This window comes from Oryctolagus cuniculus, chromosome 9 (genome assembly GCF_964237555.1).
Source record: "Oryctolagus cuniculus chromosome 9, mOryCun1.1, whole genome shotgun sequence".
Classification (NCBI taxonomy): Eukaryota; Metazoa; Chordata; class Mammalia; order Lagomorpha; family Leporidae; genus Oryctolagus; species Oryctolagus cuniculus.
The window spans coordinates 3,785,064-3,812,029 of record NC_091440.1 but is presented as its reverse complement, the minus strand read 5'-3'; the positions used below and the strand labels follow the sequence as shown (position 1 = coordinate 3,812,029).

The following is a 26,966-nucleotide window of genomic DNA, read 5'->3' as shown; positions in this document are numbered from 1 at the left end:
TTCTCTCTGTCTCTGTCTCTGTCTCTGTCTCTCTCTCTCTCTCACTGTCCACTCTGCCTATATAAAAAAAAAAAAAACTTCCATCCTACACAGCAGGATGGTTCGTGGAAATGCAGGAGGGAGCAAAGGAGGCAAGGGCCTCACCCTTGTCTCATTCCAGGGACAAAAGAACAGAGCATCTCATGTCAGGTGTAGTTGACCCTAAAAGTTTGCACCCTTTTAGAATTATTTTGTGACTACCAAACCTTAACAGAACTAGGCTCTGAAAGGAGTTCAGTCTTTGAAGAGAGAACATTCTCAAAAGAGAATCCCTTGGTCAATGAATGGATGTGACTGTGCTTCTCTGTGAATTCCTTTCTGGGAAGGGACAGGGGAAAACAGGTTGTATGAACAATGAAGCCAGGTCAGGCCTTGCTCTTGTTTAGAGAGAAGGGGAGGGTTTTGACTTCTCTGATGACAGGTGCTTGGATTTAGGGAACAGACTCATGGAACTCAGGACTGAGCGCCCCTCTCACCACATCACCTCCAGTGGTGGGTGGGTGGCTCTGGCTCCCAAGGTGGAGGCATGCCCACTGCACCTGCCATCAGCAACTACAGACTTCCTGGACAGAAAGCCTTATAGGAGGAACTGTGTCTGCCAAAGCTCAGAATACTTCTGCAGTATGCAGTTAGAAGGGGGAGATGGGGCCGCCATGGCTCACTTGGCTAATCCTCTGCCTGTGGCACTGGCACTCCGGGTTCTAGTCCTGGTTGGGGTGCCGGGTTCTAGTCCTGGTTGCTCCTCTTCCAGTCCAGTTCTCTGTTGTGGCCCGGGAGGGCAGTGGAGGATGGCCCAAGTGCTTGGGTCCCTGCACCCGCATGGGAGACCGGGAGGAAGTACCCAACCCCTGGCTTCAGATTGGCACAGTGCCGGCCGTAGTGGCCATTAGGGGAGTGAACCAATGGAAGGAAGACCTTTCTCTCTGTCTCTCTCACTGTCTACAACTCTCTCTCTCTGTCTCTCTCTCTCACTGTCTAACTCTGCCTGGCAAAAAAAGGGGGGGGGGAGATGGTAAGAGACTAGACACTGGAATTCATACAATGGTTGGGGTGCCACAGAAAACAAGCTGCCTTCAGGTAACCAGAATTTCATGGAAAGACGGTATGCCCCCATGAAGTACATGTTTGTATCTGAGCCATTTTATGCAGTCGTTATAATCAAATCAAAGGATGACAGTTGCTTTAATGATGGGTGCCTGTGAAAGTGCACTAATGATGTCTTACTAAAACCACGACACTGCTGTTAACAGTAGCGCCCGAGGGAATGGTGAGCCTTTCTGAGGGGCTGTCTCCCAGCTCCACTCTGTAACACAGCCGGCCTCTCAAAGCGTGTATCGCTTCATGTACCACTAAACACGCCGTTGCCCTTCAGATACGAACACGGGTCACTGTTCGCATGAATTTGCTTTGTTAATGGTTTGGCATTTTATCTGTTTGACACGGCTGACTTGGATGCTCGTGGCTTTGCCCATGGTGCTTGGTGAGCACGGCGGAAGTGGGAGCTTCGCTGAGAACTCGGGTGCTAAAGGAAGGTGAAGATGGAAATCGTAAACTTTCGTTCCTTTACAAATTCAGTGGCCTCCTGCCCACAGGAGCCCAGTGCAGTAATTTCTTTCTTTTTTATTCAGCAAAGGATGCAAAATCTGTACACGTCAAAATACTCTCAACTAGAAGTCTGTTCCACTTTCTCATTTATTTGCACAGCTGGACTAGCTAATTCTGTGGCCCACGAAAAATGCTGTCAACCAGGAGACATGAAGTGACCTCAGAGGGTGACCTCCCGCCGCCTTCAGGGCAGCTCGCGGCCTGGATACCAAGGAGGTGCTGCGGATCGCGGTTCTGGGTGCGGGAGACAGATCGGCTGTAACTCCGTTCCTCTCTGTTTTTTCTCAGTGCTCCGGCTCCTGAAGGAAGGGGCGGACCCGCACACCCTCCTGTCCTCGGGCGGATGCTTACTCCACCTGGTAAGAACTGAGATGTGTGGCGCTGATTCCCGGTGACTCCTGGAGAAGGGACCCATCATGGCTGACAACACGCTCACAAAACACGCTTCTGACGGAGGATCAGAAAATGATGTTTCGGGTTGCTAGACTCGGGTACTCGGCTGTGTCCATGACCAGTTCTGCACTGCACTTTGTAAATGTCCTAAAACAGAGGGAGGTAGAGTCATTTCTCTGGAGAAAGTGCTTTTCAGGATGAACAGAATCCAACAAATGAGTGAAATACTGTTGGCTCATTCATATGGTGGTAGGCAACCGTCCTCTCTCCCTCCACCAGTCTCCTTTACTGCACTAATGACATTTTACTCTATGGTGAATGGCCTGGCTCATAAAACCCACCTTATATTCTTCTTCTAAAAATACTAATGTATTTATTTAAAAGGCAGAGTATTGGATAGAGAGGGAGAGACAGAATGAGATAGTGTAAGACAGAGGTTTCACTCATTGGTTCACTCCCCAAATACCTGCAAAAGCCAACCAGGGACCAGGGACTCCCTGTGGGGCTCCCATGTAGAGGGCAGGAACCCAGATCCCTGGGCCTTCATCTGCTGCGTGTCAGGCACAACAGCAGGAAGCTGGATTGGAAGCGTGGGGAGCCTGGTTGGAACCAGGCACTGTGATGTGGGATGCAGATGTCCCCAGTGGTGGCTTAACCTGCTTCCCCACCTGCCCTGTACCTGATATTCTTTTGACAGAGATGATTAAGTGAATAAAAAATGAAGAACTCCTAATCAGATACATAAACATTATATTTCGTTCACACGCAAACATTTTTCCTGGTTCCATTAGGGAAAATGTATGTAAAAGAAAAAATCAAGTTATTTTATTTAGTGATCTTCATAACTAATTTAAAAATGAGAAACTATTTTGAAAAACATAAGAATTATTAGCAAACGTGAGTCTAACTTGTTTATCAAGTCAACAGGAAACGCTGCGTGCCTTCGCCTTGCAGCAGAGTAGAGAGGGAGCCACGTCTCCATCACCCAGAGGTCCTGGGCAGCCCTGGATGTCCACCTCGAGTGCACGTGGAATCTTGGGGCAGCTGTGGAACACAAACTCCAGACCCCACACCCAAGGTGTCATCAGAGATTCAGACTTGGGTTTTCCGGGATGCAGTTTGGCCAGAGGGGGTTTCCAAGCCTCCTCCCTGAGTGGCTCTGATTTGTTGTTAAAGGGAAGAGCACCTGGAGGCAGGCCTGTGTCCTGTCTGCAGATGCTGGTGAAGGTGTAGGGTGTCCCATGTGGGAGTGGGAAAAAAACTTAAAACATAGGTAAGAGTTTGCACACTAATATAGATCACTTCTCTGCAGCACTGGAGAGAGATTTTTAGATTAAACCTTGCCTTTTCTGGAGTGTTTCGGCTATGAGACATGTCCACTTCCCACTTAGATCATTACAGGACTTAGACAGCATGTTCACGGAGTGCTGCTCATTGATCCTTACCTCCTAGATTTAATTCTAGGCTGCCCTAGCTGGGGATATCCTGCTAAGAGCCTTGCACTGACAAAAATTCCCGTTTTGGTTATATCATGAATCATCGGGAGGTTGAGTGATCAGCGTGTTTGCATCTTGTTGTGAAGTCAGAACTTTTCCATGCGCAAGTCAGGGCAGGTTGTTGGAATTTCAAGGAGTGTTGTATCTTTGTAATTGTGTGTGTGTGTGTGTGTGTGTGTGTGAGAGAGAGAGAGAGAGAGAGAGAGAGAAAGAGAGAAAGCAGAAGAGAGAAGAGGCTGAGGAGGAGGAAGGGGGAGGGGAGGAAGCCTGCAGAGACGGACAGGCCAGTGTGGGTAACATGTCTGTGACTTCTGACAAGCACATAATCATACCGAGTGGCGAATCAGCAGGTACTTCCTTTACCTTAAGAAAAAGGCCTGGAGGCTGCCACGTGGCATAACCCGGGCAACTCCCGCCCTGTCCTGCTCCACGTCCCTCCAGCCTCCACACTGTCTGTCTGGTGTCTTTGTCTGAGTCTTACTCTGTCCTGGCACAGCAGCCAGACCCTGTCACTCTGCCACCCACCATTCCCTGATCACTTCATGTCCCTCTCAGAGCACCTGCCGAACACCTGCCACGTCCACACTGACCGGTCCCCAGCCCCCGCACTCCAGAGACCTCATCTCCATTTGCTCCTCCCTGCTCCGCCCACATGGCCACTTTGCTGCTCCTTAAGCGTGCGGCCTGGGGACCTGCACGTGTCTCCTGCTTCTTCGCTTGGCACCTACCTGCCTGTCCTCATGGCCACATGCCTGCCTGGTCACTTGCTGTGAGTCTCTGTGCAGGTATCTCACCCAACAGCCTCCCTCAGTGCGCCCTACAGGAAACAGACACCCACGGCTGTCACTCACAGTCAACTCTGCTCCATCCCTTTACCTGTTTTCCTGTGATTTGTAATACAGTTGCCACCAACAAGACTACAGGTTCACTTGACTGTTGGATGCCAGTCCCGTGAGAGCAAGAAATTGGTGTGTTTCCATTACTGTTCTACCCATAATTCCCAGGCGAGACCTTGGCATGAGCAAAAGCTCAGTAGTATATATTTAATTCATATATGTTATATTTATATCATATTTAATCAATATAAATAAGTATATATTTAATTTATATTTAATATTTAATTTTAAATTATATGTTTAATTAAAATTACTGCTTAATTAATTAGTATCAGAATACATATTGGAGGAACAAAGTTGCAAAAAATGCATCTGTGCCCACATTGAGTTTGGTTTCCTTTAAGGGAGACGGAAAAGTATTGAGTGCAGCAGCCCTGGAAGCAGAGGAAGTAGGGGAGGGCCAGAGAGAGACCCCAGAGCCGCCTTTGGGGCCAGTGACAAAGCCTTTGCTGCTCTCCTGTCAACCCACCCTTTTATCCGGGCTCACAAGCGATGACCGCTTCTTCATAGATCTCGACACAGTGAGCGGGGATTCGCGGTTGTGGGCCTTTCCCTCCGTGCTGCGCTGAGATCTCAGACTCCAGGACTGTCAGCCGCTCTTTCTAGTCTCAGCGGGTGACGCACAGGAAGCGCTCGATGCGCGGTTAGGGGTGGGGCGGTGGAGACTTGAGAGCCACGTAAGCAAGCATGAATATTTAGAGGTGGCAGAATCAGAAGAGAAGCGGGAGCGAAAGTGGTCAGGGGGAAGGGGGCACAGGGTGCCGTCTCCTAACACGTGCTGACTGCGGTTTGTGTCACACCACGGCTGTGAGTCTGAGACAAAGCTAAGGTGCATCTGAGAGAGGAGAGGAAACCGAGTGCCAGCAAGCAGGCCAGGGCTCCGCGCTGAGCCTTCGCTTCCTGGGGTTACTGAGTAAAGAAAAACAAATGAAAAATTGCAGGTTGCCAGGAAGATAAAAGTACAGGGTTTCCAAATGCCTTAGGTACTGGAAAAGGCAACGTAGTCGTCTGAAATGCCAGGTGTGAGATGAGTCTCTGTTTACCCCGCCTTTCGGGCAGCCCTGTGATTTACCCCACAGATTCGGGGCGCCCCTGTTATGCAGCCTGAGGCTTCGTGAGGCTGAAGCCCTGATTACAGATCCTCAGCCCCACATTTCGGAGGGAAAGGCACGCACGCTTGTGGGGCCTTGGGGGGGCGCTGCTGGGATGGTGAGAGTCCCTGAGCTGTGAGTATTTCACAGTTCTTTGTGAAAGGCGCTGTCTACGGAGAGGGAACCAGACTTACAAGGGCCTCCCTACAACACTGTGCAGGGTTTTTATGTGCCGCCCTTAATAAACGAGCAGTTGGGAAGCACCCAGAAGGGATACAGTCCTCTTAGGTGGGATCTGATGAGCCCTTTCTTTTCACTGAGGAACTTCCCGTTTTGACATCAAGATAGCCGTTTAAACAATGGAGTTCACGCACTGTTAAAATATTGAGTTACAGCAGATATGGAAACATATCCAAGATGAATCAGTAATGCCAAAGGTAGGTTAGAGAAAGTGCGCACAGTACAGTCCAGCGGAGGATAGGCAGCCAGACAGACGGATGGAGGGACAGACCACCTTTCCAGTAGTCAATGCCTTATCTTAAGGCAGGATAGAACTTCTGTTAAAAATGACTTTGGTTGTGAGGATGGGACAAAGTCTTTTTTTTTTACTGTTTTCTTTTGTATATTACTTAACATTTAAAATAATAAAACATGCATGTTTCATGTAATGAAAGAAACTAATAAAATAGTAAGGATTATGTGTTTATTTGAGGCTTAAATTTTAAATGCTTTAATGAATTTGCTGCTTTTATAAGAAAATCTGTTGCTCAGGACCAAGATGGTCTTTGAACTTCACTATAAATTTCTCTGATGTCCAAGTGCAGGCAGAAGCAGAGATAATTAGCAGCTGACTGCAATGCAAATGATTCAGCAGCTGATATCTCCAAAACTGAACGTCTGTATTTTGTAAAGAGGCAGCCTATCAGGACTCCAGAGGAAGTACTTGGAGAAATGCCTTCCTCTTTCCAAGGTCTCAGTGTTAAAGAGCCGAAATGGTTGGTGTGCAGAAGCTTCCTCAATGATACCCCATTCACCCAGCCCAGAGCGTCTGGGGATTGACTGTGTAGCTCAACCCCCTTCTTTGCTTTCTCAGTAGAAAAAACATTGCACCAACAGGCGCCGTGGCTCACTAGGCTAATCCTCTGCCCGTGGCGCCAGTACCCCGGGTTCTAGTCCCGGTCGGGGTGCCAGATTCTGTCCTTGTTGCTCATCTTCCAGGCCAGCTCTCTGCTGTGGCCCAGGAGTGCAATGGAGATGGCCCAGGTCCTTGGGCCCTGCACCCGCATGGGAGACCAGGAGGAAGCACCTGGCTCCTGGCTTCGGATTGGCGCAGTGCGCCAGCCGTAGCAGCCATTTTGGGGGTGAACCAACAGAAGGAAGACCTTTCTCTCTGTCTCTCTCTCTCTCTCTCACTGTCCACTCTGCCTGTCCAAAAAAAAAAAAATCAAAGAAAAAAAATAAAAAACATTGTACCAGGAAAATCCATCCTAGCAGAAGGCAACATACCCTCTGCAGGGGCTGTTCCTGTGGTGTTTCTTAGGGGACAGGTTATGGGAGCCCCTTATGGATGGTGCAGCAGTGCACAGAGAAACAAAAAAGGGGACAGGAGGAGGAGATGGTATCTGGAGAATAATGTTTTTTTTTACATATTTATTTTATTTATTTGACAGGCAGAGTTACAGAGAGTGGTAGAGACACAAGGAGAGGTCTTCCATCCACTGGTTCACACCAGAGATGGCAGCAATGGCCGGAGCTGAGCCGATCTGAAGCCAGGAGCCAGGAGCTTCCTCCGGGTCTCCCACATGGGTGCAGGGGCCCAACAACTTGGGCCATCTTCTACTGCTTTCCCAGGCCATAGCAGAGAGCTGGATTGGAAGAGGAGCAGCCGGGACTAGAACCGGCGCCCATATGGAATGCTGGTGCTTCAGGCCAGGGCTTTAACCCACTGTGCCACAGTGCCAGCCCCTGGAGAATAATGTTTTTAGAGAGAAGGCATGCAAAAAGCCAAAGTGACACTAAGATGACTGTAGCCCTTTGATGTGATGTTCAGGCTGTGATCCTGTAGAGACCCCAGCATAGACTGAACAGGGCAGTCTCTTATATCCATGTTGAATACAAAGGACCACATAGAAATTAGAGTGATGTCAAAATTTTGTGAAATCAAGACCAATTTGAATTAATTTTGCTAGTGAGATAAATCTGTCCTTGTCTCTGTCCCTCACTATAGAATGTGTTTGAGCTACTGAGAACCCACATGGGACAAGAAAATGGACTGCCACTAATCCAAAGTAATAAATCACATCCTCTGCCTTCTTCCCACTTACCAAACATTTCACATATAAAGAGAAATAAATCTCTCTACATGGAGATAGATATAAAGATATGGCTATAACTATAATTTAGTAGAACTATACTTAGAACATGATGTTCACTCCATAAGCGATCCTGGTATCAAATTGAATGCTATACCAGAAATTCTTGTCAAGACTCCTTGCCATGATCATTATGTAATCAAATGAAGGGAAAAGCAATTTTCCATCTTAAAATATGTAGACAGAGAAAATGAATGTTACAGTAGATCCAGCCCTCATTTTAAAAACAACTTCTATATATGAACCATGAAATTTGATGAGTGAACTTTGAATATTTGAATTGATTGTTAAAATTTCTGAGGGATAGATTTCAGGGGTATTCGTGACATACTCATCAGCCAACCAGCAGACTAAAACACAAAGCACCCCTGATGCCCAGACGGAGGGAAAAGGCAACAGATTTTAAGGTTAAAATTATCTTTGCCATTTGGTTTTGGGGTCGTTGGTCTTCTCAGCTTAGTCAGTAATACTGCATTCCTGATTCTGCCAGGCGCCATGGCAGGCAGATCATGGAGACGAGAGCTTGTGCATGGAACAGGTGGTGTCGGAGTTCAGGCGAGCCTGGCAGCCTTGGGCTCAGTCACTTTCTTGGTGCCTTCAGTTGCCACCAGAAATCGGCTGAAGTGGTGCCATAGGAGGAGGATTTGCTACTGAAGTAAATCCATTCTAGGGAGAATTTGGTTTACTTTCTAACAATATTATTGTAAGAACTTTGTGGCAGCATTGCTTAACCATTGTAATCTTTTCAGACAAGTGTGATTAGAAGGTATTTATTGCTGTCAAATTATTATTCATAGTCCTCTGAAATGTGAATCTGAAAATCACATCACTTGACAGAGCTGATGTCACCTTCAACATTGTAACTGATTAACTCTTCTGGTGAAAGACACTAGAGATCCAAACCTCAGGTATCTTTGAATTACAAATGTGGATCCCTAGGGGCAGGGTTGGGAGTATCCGGACAGGCAAGGGAGGAGGTCAAATGGCTGTGGATTATGCAGTGAGCCATCAAAAACATAAAGGGAATAGAAAAGGAATTACTTGCATATGAATTTCCTAAAATAAATTGGATATGGGACTAACATTCTAAAACCAATTTATTGAACTGTAATGCTCTGGTCCTCGTTTTCTCTGTGATAGTCAGACCTGAAGTGCTGTTTCCACCTGTCAGGGCCCTGAGACTCACTGTTTTGACTGCTGTGGAATGAGCATCAGATTCACAAGTACCTGAGTTCAAACCTGGAAGCTGTTTCACCACGTTGCATGTCTGCCATGACTCCAGTTCCTTCCTTGCACCCCATGAATGAAATCTGGTAACCTCCTCCTTTGGGAACTCACGTGGTGGTTTTGCATTATACTATTGAGACTCACAGCCTATGGGAGATGATCTGACTGCTCAGCTACTATGTTACAAATGTGAAACACAATCCATATGTTGCCGGTGAATGGCAGGGTTCTTGTCTTTGGGCAAGAAAGAATTCAGGTGTGAGACAGAGTAGTGGAAGTAAAGTAACAGTTTATTAGGGAAGGGACATCCGTAAGAATGGATGGGCACCTCTCCAGACAGAACCTGAGAGAGAGTGCTCAGTCGCTCGGATGGCGGGGAGGAGCGAGGTTGCATGGATGAGTGGAGAGATTACACCTGGGCAGGCAGGCGGGCGACTCAGCATAGAGGCAGAGGGCTGAGCACGCAGTCCAGTTGAGGCCGGGGTTTTTAAGGAGCTGGGTCTCTGTCTTCACACATCTCCTGAAACAAAGGATTTTATGGATGTAAATATTAAGAAGCTCCTATCTGAGTTTTCTCCTGAAGGTATCAGACAGGAGGAAGCCTAACTGGCACCGTCCTGGGTGTAGAGGAAGGGTGAGCAAGACCCCCTGGAGAATGGGGATCCGGAGCAGGGTATTTGAAATGCAGATACTGGGCTGCATCTGGGAGATTGTGGAAGATTGCCAGGCAGAAGGGGTGGGGACCCCTACCTGGCAGGTTATCGGGTGGGGGGGGGGCAGGGCAGGAGGCAAACACTGGGCTGCCCCTGAAACGTTATCGGGATGACTTTGAGATGCAGGTGCATATGCTGGACATAGAAGTCTTTTCTTTTAGGCCTTTGTCACACACACATAAGCTCATATCTGACTTCCTACCTAACACAGCATTATTTAATGGTTTTAACATCCTGCTTTGATTATTCTAACATGTTTATCACTTCTGGATTGGTTTCTACTGTTCACATTTTCTCCTTGTTTTAAGTGCTGTGTGTAGGCTTCTATGCATACCTCATAAGGATTTTATTTTTTATTTGAAAAGCAGAGTGAAAGAGAGAGTGTCAGATAGAGACAAATAGAGTTCCCATTGACTGGTTCTCTCCCCAAATGCTCACCACAGCTAGGACTAGACCAAACTGGGTCCAGGAGCTAGGGACTCAGTCCAGGTTTCTCAGGTGTGTGGCTGGGACACAAGTACTTGAACCATCACCACTGCCTCCCAGGGTTTGCATTGGCAGGAATCAAGCCCATATACTCCAGTATGGGATGGGGACATCCTAGCCAGCATCTAAACCACTAAACTAAATGTCTACCCCATAGCTGGTAAATTTTTATTGGAACCTAGACAATAAATTTTGCCTTGTTGAGTGATGAATTTTTTTTGACAGGCAGAGTTAGACAGTGAGAAAGAGACAGAGAGAAAGGTCCTCCTTTTCGTTGGTTCATCCCCCAAATGGCTGCCACGGCCGGCGGTGCTGTGGCCAGTGCACTGCGCCAATCCGAAGCCAGGAGCCAGGTGCCTCCTCCTGGTCTCCCACGTGGGTGTAGGGCCCAAGCACCTGAGCCATACTCCACTGCCTTCCCAGGCCACAGCAGAGAGCTGGACTGGAAGAGGAGCAACCGGGACATAACCAGTGCCCCAACAGGGACTAGAACCTGGGGTGCTGGTGCAGGCAGAGGATTAGTCAAGTGAGCTGCGGCGCAGGCCGAGTGATGAATTTTTAAACATCCTTATATTAATCATGGTCTATTTGGGGGGCTGTTAAGTTATTTGACAACAGTTTGATCCTTTCAGGATTTAAGGTCCTGTTTAGGTGGCAACAGAGCAATATTTAGAGTGTGACTGGTATTCCCCGTCCACTGACACAAGACTGGTGCTCCACCCAATGCCCCAACAATAACAAGGCCAGTGGTGGAAGCTGGCACTTGTTCCAACTGTGAAGTTGGGGCTGGCATTGCAGCATAGCGGGTAAAGCCACAGCCTGCAATGCTAGTATCCCAGATGGTTTCTGGTTCCAGTCCGGGCTGATCTTCTTCCAGTCCAGCTCCCTGTGAATGGCCTTGGAAAAGCTGCAGAGGACAGCCCACATGTCCGGTCCCCTTCTATCTACGTGGGTGACCTGTAAGAAGCTCCTGACTTCTGGATTCAGCCTGGGCCCGCCCTGGCTGTTGCAGCCATCTGAGGATGAAACTAGCAACAACTAGTGTGGGGAGCAACTGGGAGCAACTAGACTAAGTTACTGGAATTAAGACTTATTCTATGCATCTGCTCTCCCACAATATGGCGCTGGGAGAGGAGGAAACAGCTTCTACACAGCTGCCTCCAGTTCAACCAATAAACAGCAGGACCTGCTCCTGATTGGAGGAGAGCAGCGTACTCGGCGTGTGGGCAGCAGAGTTGGGATTGGTGGAAGAGGACTATAAAGGAGGAGAGAGACAACATGCACCAGGAACATCTGAGGGAACACCTGAGCAGCCCCCAAGAGAGCCGGCCGGCGGTGTGCTGCTCCCCCGTGGAAGTGGGGAATGTGGCAGGGGGAACCGCCCTTCCACGGAGGTGGAAGGGTTGGTAGCCAACCCGGGAAGAACCAGCAGCAAACCCAGGGAGGGCCGAGCAGACGAAAGAACAACGCAGGGTCCTGTGTCGTTCCTCCACCAAGAGGGGGAGCGACATAATGGTGCCGTGACTCGGATATGAAGCCTAGGCAGGTCTTAGTGTCGTTCCTCCACGAAGAGGGGGAGCGACAACTAGGACAAGGGTTGGGGGTAAAGGGAAGGGAAGGTTGAATTCTGTTGGCAGATGAAGGCATAGCAGACCTCCAAGTCTCAAAAACCACCCTCCTGAATGAGGGTGCTTTAGGGGTTTTAGAGAGGCTACAAGAAAGGGGAGCTAGGGGTCAGGGGAACACAGCATAGGGGCAGCTGCATGTTGGCCTGTGGCCTGGGGATAAGGGCCTGGCTGGAGTCACAGTGGTTATCTGGTCCTGTTACACGTTAACTCATGTCCAAGTTCCTGGTTGGTCGGCAATGCTGTCTTCTTCAGGGCACGGGTGTGGTGGCCAAGTGGGCTTCGGTCAGCCTGTGGGCTACATGCAAGAGGTAGTTACATTCTGTCTCAGAACTGGATTCCCTGCCCAGACCTGGGCTTCCTTAAGTAAATGGAACCCTGGAGACAACACTGGCCAAGGTATCATCTGTTGGAGAAGCCAGTGGCTTCTTGGGGAGCCAGCTGTGCGCTCCCTCGGTCCAGGGAGGTAATCTGGGAGATGGCCACTAGGAGCATGGGGCCTGATGGGATTTTGCACCTGCATTCATTAGGTCCCTTTATTTTTCTGATATTGTCAATATGCATTTGGCATTAATGTGATGCATAGATTATAAATATGGAAGTCTGGTAAAAGCACTAGATGATTTCCAGAGCCTACTGCAAAATGACCACGTGGGACTTTTCAAAATTTATTACAAATTCAAGGTAGTAATAGCAGAACATTAAACAAAGTACAGGACCCACTCAAGCACCACTGCACAGATTGTGCACTCACGAAACCAGCCCTGACTTTTATACGTCATATTGATTATTTATGTTTTACCTATAAATAGAAAAATAAGAATAATTTCAGTTTCTGAATAGTTTGTAGATTATGGAGTATCTATAAAATACAATATTATAAAATCATGAATGGTTATGCGAGAAAACCTAAATTTTGACGATTTTCGTGCCCAATATGGCGTGTGGAATGCCTGGTGGTCTTAGGCCACGAGTCTGAGGCCACGTGTGGGAATGGTGAGACAAGAGAATAGATACATTTTGAAGAGTCTTGTTTCTTGGGTAGACTTTGTTCTTTCAGTACAGACAGACAAGGCATGCTTTAAAGCAGAAAGACTATGAAATCAAATCAGTGTTTTGGAAAGATAATTGTTATAAATGGGTCAGATTTTCTAATAATCACACCTGCTAATGAGAAGACCTGGTGACTTGTTTTTAGAACCTTCTTCATATCATCTAATGTCTCCTTTTCTTCTGCCCTGTCCGTTGACTCTGCCTCCCGAGTCTGACAGATGCCCTTGGCCTTACAGGCTACTTGGGGACCAAGAACGTGTCCGTTCCCAGTTTAGAGTCTCCTCTCAGCTTTCAGAAGTGTCACTGAAGTTTTACGTCCAAGAAGACGTGGAAGAACCTGTACTGCAGGTGTTGAAATCTCGTTTCCTCTCCTTCTTTCAGTGTGCTCGGTACGACAACGCCTTCATTGCCGAGATCCTCATCGACAGAGGAGTCAACGTCAACCACCAGGATGAAGACTACTGGACCCCAATGCACATAGCCTGTGCCTGCGACAACCCCGACGTGGTCCTGCTGCTGGTGTTAGTGAGTAAACCATCCATCATCCTCCAGGGGTGGTTGAGTGGCATGGGCACGGCTGCATATTTAACTAATATGATTTCATCCTATGTAAGCACTTCAGTTGAGAAAAAAATGTGTCTATGTCATCATTTATTCACCTAGAACACAAGATAATTAGAGACCAGGCTGTGAGTCACACAGTTCACGAAGCAAGTTGTGGGGAAGCCGTGCCAAGCTTGGCTGCGGTGGTCTTTCTTTAGGAATTACTTTGCTACAACTTGGGTTTCACTGGCATTGTTTGATAATTCCACTTTCCAGTTCACTCTCACTTGTTAAAGTTTTAGCCAAAGAGACGTGCAATCATAAGGAGATATGACTTACAGTGAATCTCTTTTTCTGGGCAGTGTTTGCTTATGTGAAAGTGAAAACTTTAAATGTGAAAACATGGGAGTCCATTATAATGGCGTTTGGTTGCATCTTAAATCCTGACTTTGCTCCTTACATGTTATTTTTGAATTGAGATTTTTCTCCTAATTAATTCCTATGTACAAAGATTTTAAGAAATTATGCAGAATTTTCACAATAGGATAATTATAAGGAGGACTTGAATTTAGCCCCTTTCAGTAATACAAACCATCTAAGTGCCTGGCATTTCACATACATTATTCCATTTAAGCTGCGAAAATTTTACATACAAGCAAATTGATGCCCACATACATGAAGCAACTTTCCATTGGCAGAAGACAAACTGCAGATTTGCACTCAGATTTAATGACTAAATTCCTTTTTTTCACCTGGCCATGCCACTGGCATCAGCTTCCTGAGCTGCCATCACAGAGCACCACATATTGATGCTGAACACGAGACAAATTTGTTATCTCACAATTCTGGAAGCTAGAAGGCTGACTGAGGTGTAGGCAGGACCTTGCCACCGCAGTAAATTCTGGAAGGACTCCTTCCTTGCATCTCTGTGGTATTCCTTGGTTTATAGAAGTTTCCCTCCAACCTCTGCCTCTTCCAGCATTTTGTGCCCAGTCTCCCTCTCACTCCTTTTATTTTATTTTTTGAAGATTTTTTTTGAAAGTCATAGTTGCAGAGAAAGAGGGAAAGACAGAGAGATCTTCCATCTCCTGGTTCACTCCCTAGTTGGCCACAACTGTCATGGCTGGACCAAGCCAAAGCCGGAGGCCAGGAGTTTCATCAGGTCTCCCACATGGTGACGGGAACCCAAGCACTTGGACTATCTCCTGCTGCTTTTCCCAGGCCATTAGCAGGGAGCTGGATCAGAAGTAGAGTAGCTGGACTTGATCCAGTGCCCACGTGGGATGGCGTTGTTGCTGGCAGTGGCTTTACCTCCTAGCTACGACACTGGCCTGTCTCATTCCTTTTAAAAAGACCCCAATCATTGGATTTAGAGAACTGTTCCCTGCCAGTGCAATATGGCCTCTTCTTAACTTGACTACTTGATCAAAGAACTTATTTCCAGATAAGGTCATGCTCATAAGTAGCAGGCATTAGCACTTGTGGATATCTTTTGTGGGAAACAATTAAATAAACTACACTGCAGAAGCTTTTTAGAGGCCATGAGCTGGGGATTCCTTCATGTTTCAAGATGCTGTATCCCAAAAGTTTTGGTATGTTGTGCTGTTATCCTCATTTACTTCCAGAAAGTTTTTGATTTCTCTTTTGATTTCTTCTGTGACCCCTTGTTCATTCAGGAGCATGTTGTTCAATCTCCATGTGTTTGCGTATGCTCTAGGGATTCCTGAGTTGCTAATTTCCAACTTCATTCCTTTGTGGTTTGAGAAGCTGCATCGTATGATTCTAATTCTTTTGAAGTTGCTGAGACTTGCTTTATGGCCTGGTATGTGGTCAATCCTAGAGAAGGTTCCATGTACTGCTGAGAAGAATGTAAATGCTTTATGTGTAGGATGAAAAGTTCTGTAGGTATCTGTTAGATCCATTTGGGCTATAGATGCTTAAATTCATCCAGTTTTCTGAGTTGTCCCTCAAGAATATGGATACTTCTTTTCACAGTTGAAATGTATGTCATCAATGATGCTTTATTCTGCCAAATCCTGGAAGAGGGAGGCTGCATTAAATAGATTAGGAAAGTGAAGGAGCTATAAACATCACTGAGCTATAGGTGACACTCATGGAAACTTGGTGGACTGGTCCTCCACATGAAGATTGGACAGCGTCTTTATGTTGTAGGAAGAGAACCTAAGAGCCATTCGCAATAACAACCCTCTCAGAGGAGAACTCCATCACCATTTTAGTGGTCACTTGGGAAAGGACCAACTCTAGGACTCGTGGGAATGCTCAGAATTCACGAACACAGGCTGAGTTCTTTGGAAAGGAGCCTTAGCCTTGGTAGCTTTTGGATGCATTATTTTTGATAGTTCAATGACAGGAAGACTTGGAAAAATAGTTGCTTTAGTTATATGATAATGGGATGAAAGATTCAGTTTCTGACTTGGTGGTTTTCCGATGTTCTGATTTATTTTTTCTCTGCCTCTTGGTCTATTCAGAAACTTTTTCCATGTCCACTTCCATTTATTTTCTCCAATTATTATTAATTACACTAAGTGTTTGCCAAAGGAGGCTCTTTATTATTTCTCCTGCATGAGAATTGGTCATATTTATTCTCAAGAATCAAAAGTCATGTGCTTTGCTTGAAATTTTAAAACCCTTCATGTTTCCGTAATGCAAATTACTGGGCAGAGACTCGACCTTCACGAGTGCAGACAGCTTTATCTCAGTTCCCCTTCCAGCAAGACGGTGTCGCTCTACTCGAAGACCTCAGCTTCCTATTTATGATGGAATAGGGCAAGCGGGTTTATCTCATGCAGTGAATCTTCCACTGAGTCCAGGTCTAGGCATCTCATTATACTCAAAAGTGAAGGTCACAAAACATCCCAGAATAATGCACCAAATTATGACCAATAGAAAACAAACAGAAACAGAGCTCAGTTCATGATAGCTTCACAATGTTGAGGTGCAAAGTTGTACATGCTTGCAAACCTCTCCCCTGACCTACGCAGAGAGGAGAAATCTCAGAACCATCACTGATGGTAGAGGTAGCAAACAATGAGACCGTCCTGAGGGAGGGGAAAGGGACAGGTTTATAACCAGACGTCGGGTTTCAGCAGGCCACAAGAATTAGTACCTATGAGTCAATAATACAAGATAGTCTATAATGATTCCCTGTTGTGTGCCTGGCTGTCCCCACGCATCATTTCCCATCAGCTTTCACAAGCAGATTGATGTTCAGATAAATTAAGCACCTTGCCAGGGTCCAAGAGACTAGCTGTATATTTGCACTCCAGTTCAGCGTCCAAAGTCTATCCTGTTTTTTGCTGAGCCACGCTGCCTGTGCAGCATGTGGCTTCCTGAGATGCCACACAAATAACTATGGATTTGGTGCACAAATGGGGAAGTGTACGTTAGTCTTGTTCCTGTTGAGGTCATGGCGAGGGAGATCAGTGAACAATGACATTCATCTCACTCTCCAGAATAAATGCTTAGAGAAAATCTAAGAAATGGAAGGATCAAATTATTTTCCTAACTGGAAATACCCTCCAGTCATCGTCAGACTCAGCTCCTTTCCTTGGGAAGAGCCTTGTTCTCCTTTTCTGTGTGTTTTCCCTCCTGTGTTTTTGATATTTGCTCATTTATTTGTGGGGATTGTAGGCACATTACCTGTGAATATTGTACTTGTTTAAATAATGATTTATTTTTCCTCTTTGTTCTCCTGAGACACAGTTTCTGTAACCCCTATTTGTTCCCATGGCAACTACTCAATCATATTAAAGGCCAGTTGCCTTCATAATGAGCATCTCTTCTGCCTGGAACAATTTGGTTCAATAATTTTTATCTAACTTGCACTAGTGCTGTTCATTAGGGAGCATCGAGTTGGTCACCTGCTTAGTAATTTGCTTCCAGCAAGTCACCATGGAAGCAAGTTAGTGTGTACCTGGCTGTTGGTTCACAGAGCGCCTCACAGTCAATAAATGCTCAATGTATACCTGCAGAATTCACAAGTCAACAAATGAGTGAAAGAAAGGCCAATTTCTGAAAGTCAGCCTGCATTTGTTATCGCCAGTATTAACTTGTATCTAATACAACTGTCATAGACTCCCATTCAACTTTTGGCTTATTCTAGTATTCCTCATCCCATCAACTCAATGATTTAGAACCACTTGCTTTAGCACACTAATTCTCTTTACAAGACAGTATTGAGAAATATAAACTCACTGCACCTAATGTATGATCATAGAATTAAGTCTGTAATTTTTAAATTACTAAGAACATTTCCATGGCTTTCGATGCCCTGTTTCTCACTTCATAGAATAACCCAATTGACTCTCTATATTTGCTAACTACTTTCATTCAGTGATGTTCACCTGCTGATCACTATCTCCATTCACACACAAATAAATATTAATTCATAAGTAACAATTTGCTCACATAGGACTTGCCTTAAAGAGAGCCATAGTTTGTTCATTCCTTCAGCAAATATTATTTTATATTTGCTATGTTCTAGGTGTTACACAGTGAGCAAGAAGACATCTTATGTCCTAGATTAATGGCAAAAAATAATGTTGCAAGTAATAAAAGTGTACTACTGAAGAGCTTGATTCATGAATTAAGCAACTCTGAGTTGCCTTACTCATATCATGTTATACCCAACCCAACTATCCATCCATGAGTGTGGTTTACTTTTAAATAAATACTGGAATAATTTATTGTCACAGAACTTCTTTAAAAATATTTATTTATTGGGAGGGCAGAGTTATAGAGAGAAGAGGAGAGAGAAATCTCCCATCTGCTGGTTCACTCCCAAAATAGCAACAAAAGCCAGAGTTGGGCCAGACTGAAGCTAGGAGCTCGAGCTTCTTCCAGGTCTCCCACATGGGTTCTGCGGCCCATGTACTTGGGCCATCTTCTGCTGCTTTTCCCAGGATATTAGCAGGGAGTTGGATTGGAAGTAGAGCAGCTGGGACTTGAAACTCTACCCATATGGGATGCTGACATTGCAGGCAGAGACTTAACCTGCTATACCAAGATATTGGCCCCATAAAACTTCTGATTACTATAGAAATGTTATTTTCAGCCAGATCTGAATGCCTTAAGGACTGATTCTGAGGCCAGAGTGCTGTTTAGGACATCAGCCATTCTATGAGTCTGCTGTGTATCCTGCTTCCCATGTTGGATCATTCTTTCCCTTTTTAATTCTATCAGTTAGTATTAGCAGACACTAGTCTTGTTTATGTGATCCCTTTGACTCTTAGACCTATCAGTATGACCAACTGTGAACTGAAATTCCTTGCTGAAGAGCCCATGAGAGTATTTTCAGCATGGAAAGCCAAGACATTCTGGCAAAAAAAAAAAAAAAAAAAAACCTAAATGAAAGATCTCTGGGAGTGAGATCCCAGTAGAAAGAACGGGCCAACAAAGAAGGAGGTACCCTTCTCTGAAGGGAAGAGTGAACCTCCATTTGACTATGACTTTGTCTAAATAAGATCGAAGTCGGTGAACTCAAAAGGCCTCCATAGCCTTGGAAACTCATGACAAGAGCCTAGGGAGATTACTGACGCCATAAGCAAGAGTGTCATTTTGTTAAGTCAACAACAGGAGTCACTGTGCACTTAACTCCTCATGTAGGATCTCTGTCTTTAATGTGTTGTTCAATGTAAATTAATGCTATAACTAGTACTCAAACAGTATTTTACACTTTATGTTCTGTGTGGGTGCAAACTGTTGAAATCTTTACTTAATATGTGCTAAATTGATCTTCTTTACATAAAGATAATTGAAAATGAATCTAGATGTGAATGGAATGGGAGAGGGAGAGGGAGTTGGAAGGGTTGCAGGCAGGAGGGAAGTTATGGGGGGGGGGAAGCCATTGTAATCCATAAGCTGTACTTTGGAAATTTATATTTGCTAAATAAACGTTTTTAAAAAAAAAGAAATGTTATTTTCAACAACCTTCAAAGAGAGGTTATTTTTATTTGCAGGATCAAATGTCATTGTACATGGTTTAGCACTGTATAGCCCGTAGTCAGTTTCCAGAGCTGGTTGATCGCTGACAGAGATGGTGCTCTATTCATTGACTCAGTCTTTATATCTCTCCAAAGGGAGTCAGCAGTGAACCAAAGAAGAAAAACTCTGCCTTTTGTAATTCAGATTCTGCTGGTTAGAAGCGGAAGAAAGTAGACACATTTGGCATAGGAATATAATGCAGACTCCAAAAAAAGAAGGGGCGTCATGGATGACTTCACTTCTTAGGGGTCCTGTGCTCTAGGTGGTTGGCATTATAATTTGTGTTTCCTGCATTGGATGTTGTGAGGGGTAGGAGATTGGGGTTACAATATTTTTGAAGCACATTTTTCAAGTTCATCTGGATATCATCTATAAAAAATGATAACTACTGCAAATTCTTGTTAAGCAGTGGCATGTGTGTGTGGCATTGTATACATGACAGCACTCAAATGATGCTACTTTAATTGAATCACAAGTGTTTTATGTTTAGGAGTAGGCTTTATTTTACCAAATGATCTAATAACTCTGGTGGATACTAATAATTTGCTTTTACACAGCTTTCCTTAATGTGTCAGATATTTTAATACATATTCTGTGATTATTAACTCACTTAGTCCTCCCAAAATTCAATTTCATGGATGCTGGTGTTTTTTGATTTTTATGGGTGAGACCTGGATACCTTGGACGGTGATACTACACACTGAAGGCCAGTTATCAGTGGCATAGACAAGAATTGATCCCAGAAGTTCTAGCTTCAGAATCTGAGCCCCTAGCCACTGGGAGCTACTGCTCTATTGCTTGTAATTAATACAGAACCCTAAGTCAGATAACTGGGCTCAGATCATGATTCTCATTCCGATATCACGCATTTTTCTTTAAAACATAGCCTTCTGTCTCTGTAAGTATAGAGTCACTCGTCATGGTTTGACAGAACCGAGCTCCTCTAGGGCTCATTGCAAGGTCAGATCCTTCCCACTCTGTTCATAGCATTCTCAGCCACATATTCGTGCACAGCTTCACTCTGTGTATGTTTTTGTATGGAGACACCCTGTTCGATGTCTGATGTAGATTCATGAACATTGCACTCAGGACCAATAGCACCGTAAGGATCCCTCAATGAACTTTATCCAAGACAACTGATTTCTCTGCTGTGGTACATCATAGCTTTCTTCCACTTAGGAACAGTGGACAGTACTTTAGAGCAACATGTGGGGAACTTTTTTTTAACTTTTATTTAATGAATATAAATTTCCAAAGTACAGCTTATGGATTACAATGGCTTCCCCCCCATACCGTCCCTCCCACCCGCAACCCTCCCCTTTCCCACTCCCTCTCCCCTTCCATTCACATCAAGATTCATTTTCAATTCTCTTTATGTACAGAAGATCAGTTTAGCATACATTAAGTAAAGATTTCAACAGTTTGCTCCCACATAGAAACATAAAGTGAAAAATAATAGATGATTTTTTAAATGATGATGAAATCAGATCAGACCTATTGTCATGTTTAATCCCAGTGAGAGTCAAGTTGGGAATTGATAATTTCTTTTTTTTTTTTACAGAAGATCAGTTTAGTATACATTAAGTAAAGATTTCAACAGTTTGCACCCCCATAGAAACACAAAGTGAAATATATTGTTTGAGTACTCGTTATAGCATTAAATCTCAATACACAGCACATTAAGGACAGAGATCCTACATGAGGAGTAAGTGCACAGTGACTCCTGTTGTTGACTTAACAAATTGACACTCCTGTCTATGGCATCAGTAGTCTCCCTATGCTCCGGTCATGAGTTTCCAAGGCTATGGAAGCCCCTTGAGTTCTCCGACTCTTATCTTGTTTAGACAAGGTCATAGTCAAAGTGGAGGTTCTCTCCTCCCTTCAGAGAAAGGTACCTCCTTCTTTGAAGACCTGTTCTTTCCACTGGGATCTATTCAGATTTCTGAGGAATCTCCAGACTGACTTCCATAGTGGCTTGACCTGTTTGCATTCCCACCAACAGTGGGTTAGTGTCCCTTTTTCCAACATGTGGGGAACTTTTAAAAGCTCAAAAATGTGTAAAATGTTAAATGCACCAAAAAAATAAAAAGGGTTCTTGCTTACTGTGACAAGCTGAAACAGGAGGCAGAGATTATTATGCAGTTTGCCCTCAGCTGTGAATGTGCACATTAGGTGGCTAAAATTGTTGATCACGCTGTATATCCACTAATGACCACAGAAGTGTTGAGAGCACACCTTCTAGTCTTGACATCTGGTATTGTGATGCCTCCAGCTTTGTTTTTGTTGTACAGGATTGCTCTAGCTTTTTGGGGTCTCCTGTGTTTCCATAAGAATTTCAGCATCATTTTTTCTGGATCTCAGAATGTCTTGGTATTTTGATTGGGATCACATTGAAACTATACATTGCTTTTAGTAGTGTGGACATTTTGATGATATTGATTCTTCCAATCCATGAATAAGGAAGATTTTTTTCAATTTTTCTATGTCTTATATTTCTGCATTTAATGTTTTGTAATTATCAACATAGAGATATTTGATGTCCTTGCTTAAATTTATTCCAAGGTATTTAATTTATATCAAGCTATTGTAAATGTGATTGTTCTTAGAAGTTTTTTTCCCAACCATGGCATTGTCTGTGTATACAAAGGCTATTGATTTTTGTGTGTTGATTTTATATCCTGCCACATTACCAAACTCTTTTATGAGTCCCAATAGTGGATTCTTTTGGATCCTTAAATATAGAATCATGTCATCTGCAAATAGGAATAGTTTGACCTCCTTCCCAATTTTTATCCTTTTGATTTCTTTTTCTTTCCTAATGGCTCTGGCTAAAACATCCAGGACTATATTGAATAGTAATGGTGAAAGTGGGCATCCTTGTCTGGTTCCAGATCTTAGTGGCAACACTTCCAACTTTTCTTCATTCAGTTAGATGCTGGCTACGGGTTTGTCATAAAGTGCCTTGATTGTCTTGAGGAATGTTTCTTCTACACCCAGTTTTCTTAAGGTTTTCATCATGAAAGGATTTTGCATTTTATTAAATGCTTTGTCCGCATCTATTGAGATAATCATGTGGATTTTGTTTTTCAGTTTGTTAATGTGGTGTATCACATTGATTGATTTGCGAATGTTGAACCATCCCTTTATACCAGGGATAAATCCCAGTTGTTCTGGGTGAATGATCATCCTGATGTGTTGTTGGATTTGATTGGCTAGGATTTTGTTGAGGATTTGCGTGTCTCTATTCTTCAGGGAAAGTGGTCTATAGTTCTCTTTCTCTGCTGTATCATTTTCTGGTTTAGGATTTAAGGTGATGCTGGCTTCATGGAAGGAGCTTAGGAGGATGCCCTCCCTTTCAATTGTTTTGAAAAGCTTGAGAAGGGGTGGAGTTGGTTCATCTTTAAATGTCTAATAGCAAGCAGCAATGAAGCCATTTGGTCCTGGGCTTCTCTCTCTTGGGAGGGACTTTATTAATGATTCAATATCCATCTTGTTATTGGACTGTTTAGATTTTCTATGTCTTCATGGCTGAATTTTGGTAGATGGTATGTGTGCAGGCATCTATCCATTTCTTCTAGGTTTCCCAACTTGCTGACATACATCTCTTTGAATAATTCCTGAAGATTCTTTTTATTTCTGTGGCATCTGTTGTTTCATTTCTTTTTTCATTTCCAATTTTATTGATTTGTGCCTTCTCCCTCTTTGTTTAATTGAGCACATGGTTTATCATTTTGTTTATTTTTTTAAATCTACCTTTTAATATCTCTTATCTTTTGTATTTTCATTTCAATTTTTTTAATTTCTTCTCTAATTTTACTTTTTTCTTTCATCCTACTTATTTGGTATTTGGTTTGTGGTTGTTTTTCTAGGTCCTTGAGATGTATTTATAGCTCATTTTTGGGTACCTTTCTAATTTTTTCACCTAGGTGCCAATCGCTATAAATTTCCTTCTTAACTGCTTTTGGTGTATCCCATAAGTTTTGATATGATGCATTGTTATCTTCATTCATTTCCAGGAATTTTCTTATTTCTCTTTTGATTTGTTTCTGTGACCCACTATTCACTGAAAAGATGTTGTTCAGTCTCCCTATGTTTGCATATGATCTAGAGATTCTTGAGTTGTTGATTTCCAGCTTCATTCCTTTGTGATGAGAGAGATGCATGATATGATTTCGATTTTTTTGGATTTGCTGAGATTTGCTTTATGGCCTAGCATATTGTCTTTCCTAGAGAAAGTTTCATGAACTGATGAGAAGAATGAATTCTGCAACTCTGCTGTGAAAATTTCTGTAGATATCAGCGAGGTCCATTTGGTCCATAGTATTGGCTAACCCTGTTGTTTGTTAACTTTCTGTCTAGTTGATCTATCCCAGTTGATGAAACTGGGATGTTGAAGTTCCTATTGTATTGGAGTCTGTGTCTCCCTAAAGATCCCTTAATATTTCTTTAAATTAGCCAGGCGCCCTATAATTGTGTGTGTGTGCATTTATTATACTCACATCTTTCTGCTGAATTGATCTTAATCATTCCATATTGTGCTTTTTGTCTTTCTTAACAGTTTTTGTGTTAAAGTCTATTTTGTCTGATATTAGGATGGTTACACCAGCTCTTTTTTGTTTTGTATTAGAATGGAATCTTTTGAAAATTCTTTCAATTTCTGTTTGCTATGAAAAGTCTTTATTTCACCTTCATTCACAAATGATAGCTTTGCAGGATATAATATTCTGGGCTGGCAGTTTTTCTCTCTTAGTACCTGGGCTATATCTCGCCATTCCCTCCTAGCTTATAGAGTTTCTGATGAGAAGTCAGCTGTGAGTCTGATTGGAGATCCTCTGAGAGTAATCTGACGTTTCTCTCTTGCACATTTTAGGATCTTTTCTTTATGTTTCACTGTGGAGAGTTTAATTACAACGTGTCGTGGTGAGGATCTCTTTTGGTCGTGTTTATTAGGGGTTCTGTGAGCTTCCTGTACTAGGATTTCTCTGTCCTTCTCCAAACCTGGGGAATTTTCTGCTAATATCTCACTAAAAAGGCCTTCTAATCCTTTCTCCCTCTCCATGCCTTCAGGAACTCCTAGAACCCGAATGTTGGGTTTTTTAATAGTATCCTGAAGATTCCCGACAATATGTTTTAGATTTCTAATTTCCTCTTCTTTTCTTTGGTCTGACTGTATCCTTTCCTGTTCTCTGTCTTCTTTCCATCCTTAACTTTCAATCTCTGTGTATCTTTGTCGTTGAGATGTGCTTCTTGTGGGCCCCAAATAGTTGGGTTTTATTTTTTAATCCATTCAGCCAGTTTGTATCTTTTAACTGGAGAGTTGAGGCCATTTACATTCAAGGTGACTATTGATAATTAATGACTTGACCCTGCCATTTTTCCATAAATATTGCTATTGTTTACTGTGGATTTCATTTGTACTTTTACTGGGAGATTTTCTGCCTTCACCTTCTTTCAGAGTGCTGACTATGTTTCGTGTTTCTGTGTGTAGCACATCCTTAAGAATCTTTGGTAAGGCTAGACAAGTGGTGACAAATTCTTTCAATTTCTGTTTGTGAAACTACTTTATTTCACCTTAATTCATAAATGAGAGTTTTCAGGGTACAGTATTCTGAGTTGACAGTTTTTTACTTTTAAGATGTGAAATATATCTCGCTGTTCTCTCCTAGCCTATAGGGTTTGTGATGAGAAGTCAGCGGGGACTCTAATTGGAGATTCTTTGAGAGTAATCTGGCATTTCTCTCATGTACTTCTTAGAAACTTTTCTTTATGGTTTATGTGAAGAGTTCGACTATAATATGTCATGGTGACGGTCTTTTCTGGTCATGTCTATTAGGAGTTCTGTGTGCTTCTTATAGTTGGACATCTCTTTCTTTTTCTAAATTGGAGAAAGTTTCTGTAAATATCTCACTAAATTGGCCTTTCTAGTCCACTCTGTATTTCCGCACTTTCAGGAAGTCCTGAGACCTGTATGTTGGGTCTTTTGATAGTATCCCATAAATCTCCAACACTGCTTTTTTTAAGATTTATTTTATTTATTTGAAAGACAGAGTTACAGAGAGAGGTAGAGACAGAGATAGAGGTCTTCCATCCACTGGTTCACTCCCCAGATGACCGCAATGGCCAGAGCTGAGCTGATTTGAAGCCAGGAGCCAGGAGCTTCTTCCAGGTCTCCTATGTGAGTGCAGGGGTCCAAGGACTTGGGTCATCTTCTACTGATATTCCAGGCCATAGCAGAGAGCTGGATCGGAAGAGGAGCCATATGTGATGCTGGTGCTTCAGGCCAGGGCTTTAACTCACTGTGCCACAGCGCCAGCCCCTAACACCCCAACACTGCTTTTCATTTTTCTAATTTATTCTTGTTTTTTTTTTTTTTTTGTTCTGACTGAAAGATATCCAGGGATATGTCTTCTAACTTGGATCTTCTTTCTTCTGCCTCATTGAGTCTGTTGTTAAGGATTTCCACCATATTTTTTATTTGCTCTATTGTATTCTTCCTTTCTAGTATTTCATTTTGATTTCTGTTTAAAATCTCAATGTCATGGGTGAAATTTTCATTCATGTCATGCATGGTTTTCTTTACTTTGTGGATTTGCTTCTGATTACTTTTGAGTAATCCTATGATTAATACTTTGAATTCTATTTCTTGGATTTCTTCAGTCTTTTTGTATTCTAATATTGAAATCGTGTTGTTTTCCTATGGGGTGTCATCCTTATTCTTGTTTCTTGAATTTCTGCATTTATTTTTAGGCGTTTGTGGAATTGCTTGTTGGTTCTTTCCTCCCATGGCTTTTATGTTGGAGCTATGGCTAAGAGCTAAGCTCTGTGGCTTGTTGGAATGTCTTCACTTTCAGGGAATGCCAAGAGATATGTGTTGGGTGTGACCTGGGAGTTCTGGTCAGTGCTCTGGGGTGAGGCAAGTATCCAGGGTAACACCCACGTTGGTGTGGTAGATCTCCTCTTATTGACAGAAGAGGGGGAATGGTCACCTCTGTTGGTGTGATGATCTTCTCCCCTTCTGTCCTCCAAGCTGAGGAGTGCCCAGGTGTCAGCCCCCAGCGGGTCAGTGCTCACCTGCTCCACCATATGAAATGTAATGACAGTCTGCACAGTCCTCACACAGTTCCCTCTGCAGTGACTTGCTGCAGGCAAACAACGTGCTCAAGTCACACCCAATGATTACCCAGAGGCACAGCTACACCTTGCACCCTCTCATGTCATCACCAGCTTCCAACAGTCTCAGCACACAAGGCTCCCATGGCCACTGTGTGCAGAGGTTTCACTCTGTCTGCCAGGCTGTCCAGTCAACAGAGAGGCAGATGTTCCCCGAGCCAGCCCTGCCTGGTGGCTCAAGCCCCAGAGCCTGTGGCATGTTCAGAGGCTCTCACAGTCCTATGTGGGTGCCCAGATACCAGACAACCCACCCA

General features: G+C 43.8%; 1 protein-coding gene across 7 annotated transcripts in view; it reads left to right on the top strand.

Annotated features, from left to right (window-relative positions):
* The window catches only part of MYO16 (myosin XVI), a 697,134-nt gene that overhangs the window by 233,739 nt on the left and 436,429 nt on the right, over window positions 1-26,966 (top strand). For all 7 annotated transcript variants that reach the window (XM_070048580.1, XM_051849982.2, XM_051849978.2 and 4 more), the window contains 2 exons: window positions 1,933-2,003; window positions 13,378-13,521. In XM_070048580.1, coding sequence (XP_069904681.1) covers window positions 1,933-2,003; window positions 13,378-13,521 — 215 coding nt within the window. The remainder of the gene's footprint in view (window positions 1-1,932; window positions 2,004-13,377; window positions 13,522-26,966) is intronic.